This window comes from Mastigoproctus giganteus, chromosome 3 (assembly GCF_048544385.1).
Source record: "Mastigoproctus giganteus isolate SK-2022 chromosome 3, ASM4854438v1, whole genome shotgun sequence".
Classification (NCBI taxonomy): domain Eukaryota; kingdom Metazoa; phylum Arthropoda; class Arachnida; order Uropygi; family Thelyphonidae; genus Mastigoproctus; species Mastigoproctus giganteus.
This window is the reverse complement of record NC_143577.1, coordinates 214318270-214338774: the sequence shown is the minus strand read 5'-3', so window position 1 is coordinate 214338774 and position 20505 is coordinate 214318270. Positions and strand designations below refer to the sequence as shown.

Here is a 20505-nt window from a genome sequence, read left to right as displayed (position 1 = left end):
CTCAAAGCAGAATAGAAAATAGGAAATTAATATTTGACATAAACAAATTTTAGTGTACATGAAACTGCATTTTTTTATCACACCCTTCCCGTAAAAGTATTGGTTTATAAAGGTCTCAATGCCATTGTTTTAAGAAAGCAAAACAGAGACAATTTTGTCGTGTACATGTTAGCCATAAACACAGAAATCATTGTTTTCTCATTAAATAAATACATTTAAGATTTAGTATATTTTCCCCATGATAGATAAATTGGTTGAACATATTTTCAGTTCTTTTTTTCAAATATTTGGAAAGGAAAGTTTTTAATACTGTAAATAATGAGTGTGGCAAAGAGGAAAACTGTCTTTATATTCCTCACATTTGCTCGTATTTAAAAACATGGAAAATACCAGATGAAGTTGCATTTCACACAGCTTATTCTCATTTATTAATATTTCATTCCACATGAGTGGTGCACATTAGGCTAACTTCACCATTTGTTATTTTAGTTCAGCACATTTTACTTTAACATCATTCAGTTCCTTCTATTTTTGTGGAAAACGATAGTGTGCCTAAAATTAGTGTTTTTTTTTTAACCAGAGACCGAATAATTTGGTTAAAGAGCTAGATAATGCATCAATACCAGCAGGTTGGTATTGATGCATTATCTAGCCATATCACAATATTATTTTGTAAAGTTCGTAAAAAAGATGAATTCCAGTAAGAAGTACTTTGTTTCCCAACATTTATAAACTTCTAAACACAGAGCATTTGCAACCCAGAAGATTGACATATGGACATGCCTTCTTGCTTGCAGCTTTCAGCACTCAATCTTAGTTTTTGTGTAATTTATGCTAAGCTTTCATTGATGTTGGCAATTCTCTGTGTAAATTGAAAAACATCTCTTTGCATGATTTTTTTTCAAAAAATACACAAAGGAACACATGAATCAGTGCACATTAAAAAAAATTATTATTATCTGGATGGTCATTACACTCATGTTTTTCATGTAAGTAATGATGAAGTTGCCAGCAAAAATATTTGGATTTCCATTTGAGGTAATTGATACTATTTGAGAAGATATATTGCCACCGTAATTATTGGAATACATGGGCCAACAGACTTTTAAAACTATAGTTCCACTCTTCAAGCAGGCCTCTGGGGTTAGGTAAATTCATATTGTGATTTTAAATGTTTCTCACCAACCACGTATTAAAATAAGATATGGAAACTGCAATTTTAAAAAACTATGTGTTTACTACTATTTACAATTAAAATAACTTTACAACTAAAAAGGATAAAATACATAAAATATTTAAAATATATATATACATCAAATAAAATACATTAAAATACTGGGTTAAGAGCGATAAAACTGACTGTAGCTTTCAAAGGCTCCTGCCTTCTTCAGCGGTAGCTTCCTTGTACTGCGGTGCATCTTAAGTACCAGCAGGTTCACGGTCTAAATCACGTGTTTCATTGCCACGTGTTCTATTCTCCTGTGTACTGGGACTGGAAGCGGCTCAGGAGCGCGTCACATGAAATTGTTCATCCCTTCTGAGGATCGTAGCCTCAAAGAGGGGATGAATCCGCAAACCTTTGTCTCTATTGATGTTCTCTGTCGAATTAATCCACAAACTCTCAAGCCACTTGCGGTCCCAGAACCTATGCGCCCGATCAGTGATGATAGCTTCGTCTGGGGAGATCTGGTGTTGCTTTTCCCAAAAATGCTCGGCCACGGCGGACTTACCGATAGTTCCACTCTCACTCAGATTTTTACACATGCCTTTTCTGTTTTTTGGCCAAATGAAATTAAGACCATAACACCTGATGTTCCTGACTGAGCAGCTCCTCCTATGAAGGAAGAAACAAAATATTTTAACTCTTTTCACTTCATTGGTTCATATGACTTATGCATCTGCACTCCACAGTAGTACAGTAACTATTTATTTCCTCATGTTGACCTGTTGGTGTCTGGTGGAAAGGATATTTTTGTGGCAGTTCCATCGCGTTTTCAAGTGATCGAGGAAATTTCATCTGGACTCGCTGCCACCTCAATATGTGCCATTCATTCCTATGTGATTTCTTTTTCTTTGATTTTATTTTTGTTAGATGTAAATAAATTTTTTTTTTTTTTTTTTTTTATAAATCTTGACCCTGCTAACTACCAGAAAAATTATTTTAGTGAGACTGCTTACGTCATATTCTTGATTATTTCAGATAATTTGTTTACTAAAAATATTTATTTTCAATTTTCTTATTAAAATTGATTTCAGTTAGGTCAGCTTGACCTATCTAAATAAAATTAATACTGATATTTTTAAGGTGTATATTAATGTTATTAATTATATGATTTATCCTGTTGTATTTAATATTGCATTTAGGTTTGTTGGGTGGTGTTGAACAGGTCTTATCAGATCGGAAAGCTGGAATGGTAGTTCCCCCTTATGAAGCTCACGCTAGAGTGTGCGCCATGTACCACTGGGAAGATATTGCTTACCGAACAGAAAAAGTTTACAACTTAGTGAACAGTGATCCCACTGAAGGTCTTCGAAGAAGAGTACACAAGTAAATTGATCTTTTGAGAACCATGTTAATTTTTTTTATCTTCTGTCCTTTATCATGCTGAAATATTAAAATATATATCATGTGTATTTCTTGAGCTAAAGTTGAATAAATCTTAGTTGAAAAGCAGAATGTATTCAACATCTTTGAAGAAAGGTATACAAGAGGTCATGTGCTTGCAGTACATGACTATTTTTAGACCAACCAAACTTATATGCATCGGTGTGTAAGTTGTAATATTAGAACTGCTTATCTGCCCACGTGTAATATGTCCATTAAATGAGTGGTTGCTTTGCCTATTTTTCTGGACAAAAATCCTAAATTTCTGGGGGTGGGGAGAGACTTGCTATCCATGCCCAAGACTGACTGACTCAGCCACAGAGTGAAAAAAGCCTGTAAAAAGTTCCTTGCATCATTGACAGGATTTGAGCATAGGCCTTTTCCACGCAGTATGGTAAGAATGGTGGTTATAGGCATTGTGCTACTGCAAGAGCTCCCTGTAAGTGATTTGCACTATGGAGGACACAAACCACTTTGCTTTTTCTATTTTATTTTTGTTTTATTTTATTTTATTTTAATATTGTGGTGTCTTAATAAATCCATCTCTCTGGATTTACAATGGAGAGTCAGTCTTTTTTACTCAATTTGAACCTTCTTTGTCTTGCCAGCATAGTATAATTGGTGACAGAGTTTTTCCTGTCTTTTTACAGAAACTCATTTTTTTCTCCATTTTCTTTTCATAAATAAATGAATAAAACTATGTTGATTTTTTTTTTTTTTTTTACTAATTTCTTATCATTGATGAATTGGCCTTCAGATGTGCTGTGATAGTCTAGTTTCAAAATAGAAACATGCCATTATAGCATTGTTCAAGTAATATATGATATTTCATCAGACCTTGTAGTAGGAAGCTAATTAATGTTTTTCAGTAAGATGCTAAAGAAATAGGATGTATAATTTCAGAAGATATGTATGCAAGATTTTCCACATATTGCAAAATACGAAAAAGGTAACATGTTTTCTATGTGTAGATGTGATATTTCAAATTCAAGCTGCAGGAAATGAAATGTTATCAGACATTTGCAAACCAATAAGCATCATGACAGTGTTCAGCACATAGAATTCAAAAATAATGTGTAGTATTTCATAATGATGATGATGTCATATGTGTCAAATAAACATTTGGCACATATGACATCTATGATAAAAGATGCAGATGTTTATCTGCATCCATTAGCATTAGTAGAGGCACATGATGCAAGAAAGCAAGCTTATACAGTATCAGCCAAAAAAAAAAAAAAAAACCCTGTCCATTTCACTGATCCATTCATTCCAAATGTTTGTCTAGTTCTTCCTTGAATTTATTTAAGCTATCAACTTCCACAACATATGGAAGTTTGTTCCAGCAATCAACAACCTGCTGGATAAGAGCAAACTTTTCAGGCACTTTTATCATAGAACATAAGTGTTCTCTGAGTTGTGCTGTTCATGTGGGAATATCATTCACAAATGTGTTTTCTGATAGTGGAATTAGCAATAAAAAAAAGTATAGTTAGGGAAGAATAATAACAACAGACATTGTTATTGAAATTTCAAGAATAAGGAAAGAAGAGCTCTGAAAAATAGGCCATTTTCAACTGCAGTAAATGGCAATAATCAAAGTGATTCCAAGCTATATCCCATTGTGATGACTTATTTTAATTAAAAAAAAAATAAATCATGAAATCAAAAGAATCTTGCTCTTGTTGTCAGAACTGGAAGATGACTTTACAGGGTACAACATTGGACATCGTTTTATTGTTTTCTGAACAATCTGAAAATGTGTGTTACCTTGAAAAAACCATCTTGACACTTAGTTTTGATAGTGTGCCTGAAAACTGGAGTAGCAAGTGTATTAAATGAGGAGATTGAGTACTTGGTGATAACAAGCTGTCCTTGCCTTCTTATTAATTTGTGCCCTGAAAAGAGAGCTGCATGCCTTCCTGTGAAAGTGGATGAATACTTGCTAGACATTTAATGTTTTCTAGAAAGAAGTAATGAAATTTGCTAAAAGGGCTAAATTTAAAAATTGCTAAACATTTATTACTTAAAAAATGATTTTTAAGAATGTGTGCACTCATCGGCATTCTGGTTAAATATATAGAACAGTAGTAGAACAGTGCCGACCTTTGATCTAAGGTATTCCTTGAGCGGCATGATGTGTAGTAAACTGAGCTTTTAAAGATAATAAAGCACTCAAAATCTATGTTGGTGTAGTAGTAGTGGCATGTGATGTAAGAAAGCAAGTGTATGAGCTTATGCAGCATCAGCCACACAAAAAAAAAATCACACCATTCCCTCCAAATGCCTGTCCAGTTCCTCCTTAAATTTATTTAACCTATCAACTTCGATGACAGATGGAAGTTTGTTCCAGCAATTAGCCACCTGCTGGCTAAAGGCAAATTTCCGCACATCTATCTTTTCTTAATTTGAATTTATGCTCCCTTAGGTTCGTAATCTGAACAAGTGGAAGGATCCCATCAGAATTCAGCGTGCTCAACCCATTCAAGGCCTTATACACCTCAATCAGATCACCGTGCAGGTGCCTAGTCTCCAGCCACTGCAATTTGCAGAACTTAAGCCTCTCTTGGTAAGAGGATTCCTTCATTCCCCTCACCAACCTTGTTGCCCTTCTTTGTACACGCTCAAGCAAATCTACATCCTTCCTAAAATGAGGCCTCCTACGCAGTACTCAAGGCGCGGCTGACCATTGCCTTATACAGAGGGACAATCACCTCCTTCTCCCTGCTATCAAAATTCCTATATATCATTGACAAAACCCCATGACCTGCCCTGGCAGTCTGTCTGCATTGCTCAGAAAACTTCATATCTGACTGCACAATTACTCCTAGGTCTTTTTCATTTTCTGCCACCTTAAGTTTAATACCACACAATTGATATGTTTCTCTGGGGTTACTTCTACTCATATGCAGTAGTTTGCATTTGTCAAGGTTAAACTTCAGTTGCCACTTCTTAGCCCATCTGCCCAAATTATTTGGATCCTGTTGCAGTAGCACACTGCAATTACTGTCATTAACAACCCTGACAACCTTTGTATCATCTGCAAACTTCAACACTAAGCCTGATATACCTTCATCAATATCATTGATAAATATACAAAACAACAGAGGACCCAAGACCGAACCCTGTGGGACTCCACTAATAACATTAGTCCAAGAAGAGTAGCACCCATTAATTACCACTCTCTGTCTTCTCCCACTCAACCATCCTTTTATCCATTGTAGCAACTTACCCTTAATACCATTCTGCTCCAATTTGTACAATAGTCTTCCATGTGCAACAGTGTCAAAAGCTTTCCTGAGATCCAAATATGATATCAAAATTATTTTTTGCATCCAGTTCCTTTGTAACCACATCATAATATCCTATCAAATTATTATGTTTATTTCTGAATTGGAAATATGCACATAATGGGGTCAAATGCTTCATGGTATTTTCTTACACTTCTTCAGTGACAGCTATCTTTGCAATATCACCATCACAAAAGATCACTTTGGTTATTAAGATCTTGTTATTCGGTCAAGGGCTTCAATCACGAGAACAAGTTCTTGTGAAAATATCACAAAATATTTGACCCCATTATCTAAATACAGTCGAACTTCCCTATAACAAATTAGATAAATCCAGCAAAAAAATTCGTTATAGAGAAATTTTGTTATACAGAGAATATCTTTTTTATTAGAAATTGTTATCTAATTAGAAAATGAAAATGAATCTACTTTTATATTATAATGTATTTTATTTCAAAAACACTTATTTAAATTACCTTTACACAATTTTCGCCGGTATCACGAATTAAAAAAAAATCTGTAATTTTCACCTTTGCACAGTACAATTAAAAAATGTCTGATTCTCAGAGAAAACCTCCCATTTGTTCAGAACATTAAAAACATTATCAGGAACATTTTCACAAAACTGTAGACCCATACGAACCATTTTAAAAGCGTGAATCATTTCTTCGCGAGTTGGCTTTTCTATGGGTTGTTCTGATGCATTTTCAGCATCATCGTTAATTTCTTCGTGATCATCGTTTAGACGCAACCATGGTTGCGTCTAACACTGTTCAGCAGTATTTCATCTTGATTTGGATGTTCTGTTTTAGTCAGATCTTAATCTACATAAATGTAACTATCCAGTGTTATTTCATTTTCGATGTTTCCGGACGATTCTGATAATGTCCAAAAGTTTTTCAGTTGTGAAAGGGGTAGTTCATCTTGTTTGTCCAGTTGTTGTTCGCCTTCTGTATTCAATGCAAATCCCGCTTTCAAAAAACAATTTTGAATAGTGTATTCAGTGACATCGTTTGTCCAAACTTTTGCCAGTTCAGAGATGCAATCTCTAAGGTTAATTGTAACCTCCAAGTTTATATTTTCTGATAATGCATTGACGATCTTCATTATTATTGTCTTTCGATAATGAAATTTAAAATTTTTAATAATGCCTTGGTCCATTGGCTGAAGTTTTAACATTACGTTTGGTGGTAAAAACAACAACTTCACACTTTAAGTTTGGCAGAAATACTGGCAGGATGTGCCGGACAGTTGTCAGTTACCAGCACGATTTTCCTTTTTTTCTTTTGTTATACACTTGTCTAGTTTTAATATCCATTCTTCAAAAATATCACTTTTCATCCATGCTTTTTTATTAAAGGTGTAATCAATTTCCAAAGATTTTGTGCCTCTGAAACATCTTGGGTTTTTCGATTTTCCGATGACTAAAAGTCTTAATTTTTCACTTCCTGTCATATTTGCTCCAACCAGCACGGTGATTCTTTCTTTTCTTTGTTTTCCTCCAAAACATTTATCATCCTTAAAAGCAAGTGTTCTATTCGGTAAACATTTAAAGAATAAACCCATTTCATCAGCATTAAAAACATCCTTGGGTTCATATTCTTCCAAAATCTTCTTTAAGGTATTGTTCCTCCAACTGTTGCAATCTTCTTCGCTTACATTAACACTTTCTCCACAAATAACCTTTTCCACAATTCTGTGGCGCTTCTTAAATTTATCTAGCCACCCAGTGCTCGCATTAAATTCTGTATGTCCAAAGGCCTGTGCAAATTTCAGAGCTTGTTGCTTAATTATTGGGCCCGATATTGGTATATTCTTTTCACATATTATTTGCACCCATTTTAGAACAGCTTTATCAACATCTTCGTATATACACAACTTAATTCGCTTCTTGTCTGCTCCTCCTTCAATTGCATTTAAAATTGATTCTTGATTTTTTAAAATCGTAGATAAACTGCTTGCAGGTATGCCATATTTCTCCGCAACATCTTTTTTCTTAAAACCCTGGTCAATATCATAACAATCTTTGCTTTATCATTAATACGTTAAACACTTTCTCTTCGACATTGTTTTTGCAATTGTAAAAATTACTCGAATGCAGCTCTTGCCGATACATACACTGCAAACTTCGCTGCGCTGGCCATATAGTGAATTTTTAGTACTGCCTACTCAATGACATTCGCTTGCCAATTGAACAGTATCATGTGACCTTTCCTATCAATCACTTTGAAGAAATATACGACTGTGAATTTCTTTTATTCTGCTTTCATTCATGTATACACAAAAGAAAATTTATGATTAATGTATGCTGTATGTTACTTTTCAGAAAAAAAAAAAATACAAGAGCATATAGCCTATGTGATTGATGACAAATTATTCTAAAAGAATAAAATTAAAAAAAAAAAAAAAAAAATTCATGAAAACCATCTACTGGGAGTCTAGTTAGATGAGAACGGACATATCATATAATGATTGACAGGAAGTTCATGTGGTACGGTTGAGGTGAGAAGCGAATGTCACTCAGTAGGCATTACTAAAAACCGACTGTGGTTCGTTTTCCCCTTAGCCAACATCAATTTACAAATTACCCTATTTATTGTAAAAGTTTATGACCACTTTTAAGAAAACCCATTTGGTTTTATAACTGTAACAAAAATGAAACAAAGACCCTCCTACGGGCGTCAATGGTCACAAGTGTTCACTAAAAGGATGATTAATTCCAGATGCTAATGCGCAATTTCGTAGGGAAGGAGGCAGTATATTGAGTGGCTGTTTAGCAGTAAATGCTTGAAAATCTTCAAAAATGCTTTTACTAATTTTTTTAAAAATTCATTATAGAGAGAGACTAACACTTCACTATATGGGGTTAATTTTACATGTAATTTCATTTCAAGGTGCAATATTTTCGAAAAAATTCGTAACATAAGAGAAATTTGTTAAATAGAAGTTCGTAATAGAGAAGTTCCACTGTATTTCTAATTTCAAAATAAACATAATAATACCAATGTAGGTTTTGAGTGCTTTATTATCTTCAAACAACCTTTGATATATTTAAAGAACAGGTTAGAAGTGGTAAGAAAAATTATACTTCACATCCATGTGCTGAAGTCATTACCCCTAAATACATGGAATATTATGTGCAAATTTATTTTACCAACAGTTTTCAAGCCTTCCACTTCCATTTTAGAAATTGATTATCATAGTAAACTTAACCAGACTGATTCTGGCTTAGTCAAAGCCTTTTCTACTACGAAGATTATGGAGAGTCTAAAAATAGAGGAAAAGATTCCATTCTTTCGTTTGGTGAGGAAGTACTTTATTGTCTGCATGAAACTACATAGTTCCCATTAAAAAATTATGTTCTTATAGATGCTGAAGTTGCAGAAATATCACGATTTTGCAGTGCATCATTTTCAAATTTGAAAAAATTTTTGGATAAATTTCCAGTACTTCTTGGCATCATTAAAGATAAATCATTAAAATCATTAATCATTCATCATTAAAGATGAATCAGTAGATATCAGCATGAGTTCTGTCATTTTCAGTGTAAGAACCTACCAGATGCTGTTATGAAAGAAGGAAGAATTGATCCACATTGGTCCTTGGTTGGGAAACTGAAAGTGCACAAGGAAGCTTGAAATATAACAAACTATTTCAAGTCATTCTTGGCATTTTAACAATTCCTCATAGTAGTGCTGAGTGGGCCAGAATATTTAGTCAGTTGGAAAAAAAAAAAAAAAAACTGAATTCAGTTCTCTTTTTGATAAAGCCTTGGAAATTCTCATGACTGACAAATCTGAACAGCAGTACCATTGTTATAAACAAAACTTTGACTCAACATTTCTAAAGAAAAATATTTAAAGTATGCTGTTCTGGTAAACCATCCTATGGCAGTATTTTAATATTTTTAAAATACTCCTGCTGCTTTTTTAGCAAAAACTTTTCTTTTGGCTCAGAAGGTTCTAAGCCAAAAGAAACTTTTCCTTCCTGCTTACAAATGCCTGATCTCCAGCTTTTTGATATTGAAAAGTTGGAAGCTATAATACAGGTAACAATATTGTACCTTTCAAAGAATTTACCCTAATTGTAGCATTTACTTGTTTTATGGTAAATAGTGTTTTTTTTTTCATAAGTTGTGTAGAAATAACCACATTTGTCTAATTATAATAAAGTTACTTTTGATATGGATATAACACAGTCCATTGTATTTTCTTTTGTTTCCTCCCCTTCTTTGACTTCTGTGTTCTTTTGTCCCATTTTTCTGTAGTTTGAATATTTGTGACCTTACTTTCTTCACTGTTTTAATTTATTGTCATTTGGTTGGTGGTAATGAATTGTTTGAATTTTATTTATTTATCTATGTTAATTATGGTTATTATAATATTATTTGATTTAATGTTTGTTTCCATATTTGTGTGTGCTTAAGACCTGTCAATTGGCTAGGTTGATATTTAAATTTGCATTTTGTTCATTAAAGTTTTCTTATTTAATCTATGGAGGGTGGAGCCATAGCATACTTTGATTTGAGTTTGTTTATTACTTCTGTTGTGTTCAAAGCAAAAAAAGGAAATCCATTAGCATCTTTCTGGTAGTGGCCTGCGAGTTCTTTTTTGTAGTTCACAAGTGCTGGTGTCCCTTGAAAAGGTTGCTTTTGATTTCTGTGGCTTTGGCTTTTTATTTTATAGGTAAGTGACATTCATGGTTTAGCACTCATGGTGGCTGTGTGATGAGGAAAGAGTGCATCTCCTTGGGCAGGGAGTTGTGCACTTGCATTACTAAGGGTGCATGCTGCTTTGTTTTTTCTTATTTTATTTTTGGTTTTATTTTATTTACATATTAGGGTGTCCCAGTATACAGCTAGCGATATAGCACCTTTTTAAGAATTGTAGCATTTACTTGTTTCATGATAAATAGTGTTCCTCTTTCATAATATTCCACATATGTCTAATTATAATAAAGTTTTCTCTCTTTGTTAAGTTTTTATTTCTGTATGTTTTTAGATTGAACAATCAAGGCTTGGCATACGTGATCGGCTCCTCCGTAGCCAGGTGGGCAGGAGCTGCAGTGCGTAGCACACGCTTCTTGATTAGACCGGGGTTCGAGCCCATGACCATATACGGAGGATGCGGAAAGGTCAGGGAATGACCACCGCATATCTCCGGAGCAATATGGCCTTAGTTGCTAATGCTCCTAAAAACCAAATAACAACAACAACAGCATACGTGATCATGCATGATCTTACATGATCACATAAAATTAATTTTCAACTAATAGACCCCATTATACTATATTAAGTCAATATCAGTAAAGGATATAAGTACAGCATTATTCAAAAAGATAAACAAAAAAAATCATAGAAATTAAAATTGGCATTTATTATTGTTGGGACATACACAAACGAACAGAGAATTTCTGTGGACCCTACCACGTCCTTGGTATGAGCCCCACATCATATGGAAGGTTCAAGAGTTCCATTTCTCCTACCCCTTTGCCACTATGTCTGTTGGAAATGAAGATACAGAATGGTATGTTTCACTTAGCCTCATAAAAAGAAATTAAAGTGATAAATCAATTCCCATACCATACTTTTGTTCTAATATAGTCTTCCTTTTTTATGCTTTTCAATTCAACCTCATAAGAGCATTTCATAGTTTATTACTTTACTTTGCTAAATTCTGAAACCAAAGACTACAGCAGATATTCGCTTAATTGCATACTTGTATACAAAGAGAATAAATTAATAAATAAACTAAAAGGAAAAAAATTATACTTCAGTGGAATTGAACTGAATTATAACTCAATTTACACACTACTCTACTGCTCTATTTCTGTTAAGGAAAATGCATTTTCCCCTTGCAGTTTTAAATATTTTCATTTATCACTTTGGCAATTACATTTATTCCAGAATGCTTAACACTTTTGCTGCTAGCTTTTCGACAACAGTTTCAAACTGGGATTGAAAACTATTGAATTTAGTCAATCTGAATTAGAAACAGCAGAAACATTTTTGGGTTTTCTTCTCACTGTGACTGAATTGTAACCTCTGGTGAAGGTTGCTTAACAAAAATACCCAATTTTTCTTGTTCAAATTGGAAGAAAAAATTCTAAAAGTAGGATGGTTTTTCCTTCCAAGTGTATTAAAATTCGAAGCCATATATTTGCTTTGAGGAAACAGTGAATGTGTTAACAAAACTGCTATAACAAAATTTTAAGCATGATCAATTGTTGAAAAATATAACTTACTGAAATTTACTGCTTTTTTAATAAAAATAAGTTACTATAAATAAAACTACAAAATACAGTGTACTTAATGATACGTTGTCTTATCATGAAAAATTTTTACCCTTTAAAAAGATTTTAACTAAATTTTTAAAAAGTTTTTAATTACTGAACTGTATTATGCTATATTAAAATTTCAAGTTTGCAAACTAAGTTTATAATGTCATACACTAAATTTATTTAAAATATTCATTAAGGAGGGTCTGGTGGATTTTCTTCATCGATTCCCACACCATAGTGTCCTCAGTATGATTTATTGAAGAAAATTATTTTCTGTTGTAGTTGGAAGACCTATAAATCTGTGTAATATATCTGTTCTGTCTCCTGAGCTTCCTTGAAAGGTAGACATGTTGATTACTTCTAAATTGTCATAATCATCTTCCATTTCCCTCTTGTTCTTCTTGTGTTTGGATCTAAGAAACTTTTTGTACAATAAAAACAAATCAACCATGTAAATATTTTGATCAGAATTTCTAAAATTGTCAAATGAAACTACTTTGTGTATATGGAAAGTAGGATTGGCAGCATTCCAGCCAACCTGGAAAAAACTTGCAAATTGTGTTTTGCTTGCTAATCTCATAGTGTCAGAAATTGATTCTACAAGCATTCTTTATGTCTTGAATTCACTTCTGTGTTTTTTGCTTGCAATGTATTATTTTAAAATGATTGGAGAGGAATTCTTGATCCAGGAATTTAGCTGAAACTGTAGTTAATGCTAACATCACATTTATAAGTGGTACAGTTATCAATAAATAAAATTATTTTTTTTTATTATTTTATCTGCCATGATGCCATCTAGCTTCAGCAGAAGTTTAGGAAAAATTGCAGCTGTTATTCAAAGCCTTATTTACCTCATGATTCTAAAAATTGCATACGGAGAGTTTTTACACCAGAAAAACATCATGGCCTCAAAAGATTTTACAGTTACCTTGAGAGGGTAGTTTCTCTGTTTCATTCGTGTTACTATCCAAAAGAAGAGTTAAACATTCTTTACTACACTTAACTGCCATGACAAAAATCACCTTCCAGAGTCATTATTTTATCAGGCACATGTTTGTAAAACTTGTCTCATCTGCATGAATACATTGAAAAGGCTGTGCTCTTTTAGAATTTTATAGAAATTTTTTCTCCATTCATTACAAACCTCATCACCAACATTTAAATAAATGTTTCAAATCCTTCATGATCCTTAGTAAATTATTCAGCACTTTTCACAAAAAAGTACCTTATTAAAAGGATGTTCTTTTCTTGGTACAGAAAAGACTACTTATACACTCACATTAGTCTATATCTGGGTAATCTGCACTTCTTATTCATTTATTTATGCTAAAGGATTGGGTGTACTCTGCCTGCTTACAAATTAAATTTTTATCTGCTGTATAAGCTGAGAGTGTAGAAAGGAGGAACTCAAATTTCAGCAGCAATTACAAAATTCTTGTCAACCTCTTCTACAACCAAAGTGACTTTAATTTTACCTGTAGTTGACACCATCCTTATCCTGAACAGTGCTGAAAATTCAGCAAAGTGTACGTTTGTCTAATCTGAAGGGAAAAAAAACCCAAAACAAGCTAAATGAAAAACATGGCAGCAGTGCTCATTTACCTATTTGCCAGCTCATTTGTGTGGAACCTTCTCCTGTACATGTGTTCAAAACTGTAACTTTGATCTTGCAAAATACTCAGAATCTACTGAAGCACTGAACAATGGGAATTTATGAGAGAGAAAGTGTATGTCTTCTGAACCAATATAGTGAATATGCCCTAATCCAAGCAGAAATACCTGTGGTTATTTCTGCTTGGATTTAGCCAGAAATATTTTGTGTTGGTCTGGTTTTGTGGGACACAGTCACAAAAATGTCAAATTATTGAGAACTGCGTAACACGCAGTTCAAGTTAACAAGAATCTTAAAGCATTATTCCAGTGGAAGTTTTGATATGGAGATTGACAGAGTTCAAGATATCAGAAGTTTTAAAATACTGCTCTACTGTTTATCATTCACTTACATTAAAGAGTTAACCATTTTAAATGTCAACAGTAGAGCAGGTTTGTTATTTTACCATTAGTAGTAGTTGAAGCATATGATGCAAGAAAGCAAGCTTATACAGCATCAACCAAAAAAAAAATCCTTCCCATTTCACCCATCTGGTCACTCCAAATGTTTGTCTAGATCAGCCTTAAATTTATTTATTTATATCAACTTCCACAACAGATGGAAGTCTGTTCCGGCAATCAACTACCCACTGGCTAAAGAGTACCAAAGCCAGGGTTGTTTATTTTGTCTAATATCATCTCAGAAGCATCTGTTTTATTAAAAAATATATAGAAAATTGTGTTTCTTATTAATAAGTTATATTATAATGCTTTTTTATTTTGAAAAATAAAAACAAACATTAAAATTTTTATAATCAAAACATGTTGTTATAAAAATAAATTGGATCTGTGTCGTTTATGAGTATCATAAACTTAATTATGTTTTAAAAATCATTTAAATTTTTGCATTCTGCTATATCTATATTTCTTTTGCAGGTTTAAACATTGTGGCTTTATAGCTGGGCCTTTTTTCATGCTTCTAGCCATCATAGAGCATATTTTAATGCTATTTTTTACATGGTTGGTTCCTCTGGAGGTATGTTAGTAGTTTGTATGGAATTGATATTTATACCATATATGCTTCCATATCTTTTAATCAAGAAACTCATCTTAATGTATATTAAGATTAGTGTTAAAAGATATGTTGATAAAGTACTTGTATGTTTGTGTTTGTATGTCTTTCATTGTTATTTTATTTGTTAACAAAAGCATCAGTAAAACTGACACAGTCACTTTCAGATTGAGAAATGATGTTAATGCCATTGTTTCACCTTAACATATAAATGCATAAGTAGAGGTGAAACAAACAAATGTCAGTTTGTGTCAGCTGTTTCAAGACTGATTTGATTAATCTCATCTTTGTTCGATACCACAGTGTGAGTGTATAGTTTTTAAAAAATATATTCAAGCCACTTCACATTTAATTGATTTTCAGTAATATTCACAGTAAAATAAATAAATAAATAAATATATATATATATATATATTTTTTTTTTTTTTTTTTTAGTTTTGAAAATTAAGATTATATATTAGAAAAACTTTTGAGCTCCTGGAATTGATGGCATATACCCAATAATTTTGAAGAAAGTGGCAAGGGAGTGCATTGAATCATTGAGGTTAATTATGTGGTCATCACTAGACTCAGGAGTTTAGTTGAATTGGAGAATGGCCAATGTAGCTCTAAGAGTGGAGTGGGTAACTACTCAACTGGTCAGTCTCACTTCAGTGGTAGGGAAAATCAAGGAGGCAATGATAAGGACTGCAATACAGGATCACTTAGATAGAAATGAAATTCTGAAGGAAGCAAAGCATGGTTTAATAAAGGGGAAATCATGTTTAACCAACCTGGTTATATATTTTAATATACTCACTCATGAGCTGGATGTAGGTAATAATTTTGACATATTATTCTTGGATTTCAGCAAAGCATTTGATTCATTCCCACATGAGTGGTTGCTGTATAAGTGGAACCACAGGGAAACCCTTAGATAGATTACAGGACAAGAGGTAAAGGGTTGTGATTTGGTTGCTCTTCAAATTAGGCTAACATATGAAGTGGGGTCCCCAAGGATCAGTACTGGGACCACTGTTGTTTTTGATTTTCCTAAATGACATCGATCAAGGGATGTAAGATGTGATGTCATTTTCAGATGCTGATCAGGACCAAGTAGATCTTTTTCAGGATAACTTAGACTTCAAGGATGGCCTGAAAAGTGGCAGCTATCTTTTAAAAATGCAGTAAAATTTAAGTCTTACACTTGGAGAACAGCAACTCTAAAATAACTTAAGTATTTGATGGGGGTTGAACAAAAAACAGAAAAAAAGGGATTTGGGAATTATGATATGGTTAAACACAGAGTTCTCTAAGCAGTGTAGACAGGTAGCGTGGAAGGTCCATGGCATCCGATCAATTATTTATCAAACATTTGCTTATAGAGATAGGGATGTCATAATCTCAATGACAAAGCAATTATGAGACCACACTTGGAATTCTGTGTCAAAGTATGAAAACCACATCTATTAAGTTTGAAAGATAAGGCCTTTTGAAAGATATGACCTTCGAATGAAAGTTTCTTTCAAACTTAATCACATTTATTATTTTTACCATTACATTTTATCAGCTCTGTTTTTACTGGTATTTTAACATGGACTGGCCTAATTTTTTAATTACCATATATTTTTGTTCAGTAATTTTTTTCATACACACATGTTCATTAACATTAATATTCCTGATGATATGGCCTATTGAATTATAGACCCTATTTTCTCATGTTGAGGAACAGGTCATTTAACTGATGTTTCTTTCTCTTGCCTGGTCTGTCTTGTTTACCTTAACCCAATATGTTCAGTTCATTGAATCATCTTGAGGGCTTTCTTGAGACACTCCATAGTGATTGTGGGGAAATTTGTTTTAGCAAAAGTGCCATTTAACCTGCAGTGCCCTTAATAGTTACTAACATGGTGGCACTACACATTCTGCTTGGAGTATACTAGTATTTTATCTTTTCTAACGTATTGCAATCCTTATTATATGCACTTTCTGGTTTTTAATAAAAAATAAATATTTAAAACAAACATTTTTGCACCTTTTATTTTAAAAAATTAATTCTATTGAAAATTTTAAAAATATTATAGGCATAAAATATAAAGATGAAGCTTAATAGCATCTTCCATTTCCCAGTTTAAAAAACTGTTTCAGTACACAAAATTTAAAACATGCACATGCCCATATTTCTAAATATGTGCATGTGCATGTTTCAAAATTTTTTTTTAAAAATATGCATATATTAGATGCTATTATTTATTTACATTTTTAAATTTTGTGTGCCATGAAGCACATGAAATTTGAATGTAACATATGTCGCTAACCTCTATCATGTAATTATTGCTTTCTGTGTCTATTATTCAAAAAGATAGTTTATGACCATTATAAACCATTAAACTTGAAATAGAACTAGTAAATAAGAAGGCACCTCCATAGCCAGGTGGGAAGGAGCAGCAGTGCGTAGCACACGCTTCTTGATTAGACCGGGGTTCGAGCCCGTCGCCACCAAATACGGAAGATGCGGAAAGGTCAGGGAATGACCACTGCATGTCCCGGAGCAATATGGCCTTAGTTGCTAATGCTCCTAAAATCCAAATAACAAACAACAGTAAATAAGAAAAAACTTGAACTAGAAACAGATGCATAATTCTAAACTTTGTAGCAACAGTAGCAATCAGTTTCCCACATTAGCATTACTACAAGTTAAAAGTAGAAGAAATGTGGTGAGCTGTACCTGCTGGATGTATTCACTCTGTAACTCTGGCAAAATGATAAATAAAAATTCAAAATGATACCAAGTAAATATTTGTCTATATATAGAAAGATACAGAAATCACAGATTTTATCTTCATCCAACAATTATTTTTGATTTATTATTTTTTATTTTCTTAAATGACATGGATGAAGGGATAGAGGGTGAGATGTCAAAATTTGCAAATAATATCAAGATTGGTAGAATAGTTAATGACCAGTGGCAAGCACACTTCTTTAGATGGTTTAGATAGGCTTCAGAGATGATCAGAAAAGTAGCAGTTATCTTTTAATAAGCGTAATGAATGATTGTAGTCATTGTCAAAATAATTAATGTAAACTTCTCTGACCTAGTGGTCATGCCAGAGTATAAACAGGGACATATCAAACTGCAAAATGCACTTAGGGAATATCAACTCCAAAATAACTTACACACTTGGTAAGGTTGTACAGTATTAAAAAACAGTAGAGGAAGAAAGAGATTTGGGAGTTACAATAGTTGGACATGAAGTTCTCCAAATAGTGTAGACAGCCAGCAAGGATGGCCCATGTTGTCCTATCAATGATTTATTGAACATCTACTTGTAGAGATAGAGAGGTCAAAATACCTTTGTATAAGACAATTGTAAGACCACACTTGGAATACTGTGTCCAGGTGTAGTCTCCAGGTATGGAGACTACACCTACAAAAAGACATTGAGCTTCCTGAAAGGGTTCAAAGATGGGCAACATGCCTGGTGAGATTGGCAAAAGGGCAGCCATATGAGGAAAGACTTCGCAATATGTGAACTACAGAACTTGGAGACTAGAGACCCTTAGAGGAGATTTGACTGAGGTCTATTAGGCTCTGAGTGGTTAAAGTAAAATGAATGAGGGTTAAATTTTTACCGATATAAATAATTCCAGAACTGGGGATCATAAACTCGAATTATGAGGGAGGGACTGGATTGCAGGAAGTTTGATTTTAGCTATCAAGTTGTAAATTATTGGAACAAGTTGCTTCCATGAGTGGTTTAGATCTGACAGCTTGAGGAAATTCATAGTTCAGCTGGATATATACCTAAGTGAGGAGGGAGTCTGGGTGGTTTATTATTTTATTTATTTATTATTTATTTTTTTTCAAGTGCAGCAAAAGCCCAACAACTAATACTAATATTGCTTGTACCTTTATCTAGTTATTTTATTGAGTGAACAGTATAATTCTGTAAGGCTGACGTGGTTTTAATTTGTGGGCCACTCTTTGACAAAAGCTGTATTTTAGTCCTGACTGGGAGGGCATGATGCAATGATTTTCAGGCATTTGCAACAGTCAATTACTGACACCTTGCACACGTTTTGGGGTCAAGACAGTTGGCCATTCTCTTCAAGATACAACACACAGTTTCTATTTCATAGAATTGTTTTACAAATTTCCATATAGCAGACTTTTATGGAGATATCTTTTGTGTTGAATTTTTGTCCATACGTTATTACTCTTTCATAAAATCAAGTCAAGGTAGCAACTTGCAGTGAGAAATCAAATGAATTTAGTAGACACTGCTGCAAAATAATGGCCAACTTGGATTACCATTTTGTTGTTGATGTTCAATCAGTTAGGCATACTGTACATCTATTAAGGAAGTTTTGAACTACGTTTATTTTATCAAAATGTTCTATATTATAAATAAAATTGAGTTTCCTGATTTTGAATTTACCCTATATCCTTATTGAAGATGTAATGATAATTGACATCTGTGTTCAAAAGTAAAATACTTGGGCTATTGTCACAAAGAAAGAGTTAATCTATATATTTTATTATTTGAATTTAGATTATGCCATGTAAATTCTGAACTCCTTTTGAGAAGATGCAGTACTAGCATTTACTGGGTAAAGTAATATTAACAATATTTTTCAGACGATAGATGTCACATATGATCTAGAAGGATATGAATAACCCACAAGAATTAAGAAAAGGTTTTCTTGAGTGAGGTTTGTATTTTTCAGATGACTGTTTCAATAATAATTTAACAATAATAATAATAACAACAATAACAGTAACACTGTATGTATACTAAAAATTTGTTTATCTTCATTTTTCTGTCTCTTCCATATTTTGGTGTGCTAAGTACAATTTTAGCATTGCTTTTGCTATGTGGTTGCGATATTTGGAATGCATTTAGACTTTCATGATTTTATGTATGCTAATTCTCTCAAATGCATATAATCATGATGTTTTTGTTTGGTTTCAGATTGTTACTACCAGCTGAGATTGTAAGTGCTCTCCCTAGTCTTTCTGCTATGTCTGCAGAGTCCTCACTGGACCAAAGAAGATCAAACACGAGATTTTAATTATGTAACAGCACCATTCTACATATAACACAAATGTTTTTATGATAAAATCAAGGGTACTGCATATAGTAACACCTTTTGGATGTTTGTTTCTTGACACATACCTTGAAAAATAAATAAACCAAATAAAATGGGGATACTACAGAATGAGTCAAAATTCACACAACCCAAATATCAGTAATTAAATTTATTAAATCTTTTACTTACTATCAAATTATATAATCAAGTAATTATAAGTACAGGAACTCCCTGACTTATGTAATACTCGACTTACAGAAATTCAACTGTATGTAAGTTTTTGCCGGCAGTGCAAACTTAAAAAAAAATCGTGGAAACGTATTTTGCATCCCATAGGAATAAATGGAGGTATCGTGACCAATAACACTTTTTTTTTTGTAATTCGTTCCAAGTCCTTGAAAGTTGAAAATTTCGCTATATTACTAAGCTATTTATCTCTCTAAAAGGTCATATTTATAATGGAAATTGCACTACCCTTTCATCATCATATATTCCCATTATAAGAATCAATTTTGAATACTGTTGTGATATTTTTCTAAAGCACGTTTCTGGAGGTCATGACCAAAAAACAATTTGCACTTTCTGGTTTATTGGGCTTT

The 20505-nt window shown here is 33.0% G+C and overlaps 1 protein-coding gene across 1 annotated transcript in view; it reads left to right on the top strand.

The window, feature by feature from the left end:
* The window catches only part of PIG-A (phosphatidylinositol glycan anchor biosynthesis class A), a 145897-nt gene extending 125968 nt beyond the window's left edge, over nucleotides 1–19929 (top strand). The window contains exons 11-14 of the mRNA XM_090370858.1: nucleotides 2365–2548; nucleotides 14701–14800; nucleotides 19455–19528; nucleotides 19789–19929. Of these exons, the coding sequence (XP_090226984.1) occupies nucleotides 2365–2548; nucleotides 14701–14800; nucleotides 19455–19493 (323 nt within the window). The 3' untranslated portion in view covers nucleotides 19494–19528; nucleotides 19789–19929. The remainder of the gene's footprint in view (nucleotides 1–2364; nucleotides 2549–14700; nucleotides 14801–19454; nucleotides 19529–19788) is intronic.
* Nucleotides 19930–20505: the final 576 nt, after the last annotated feature.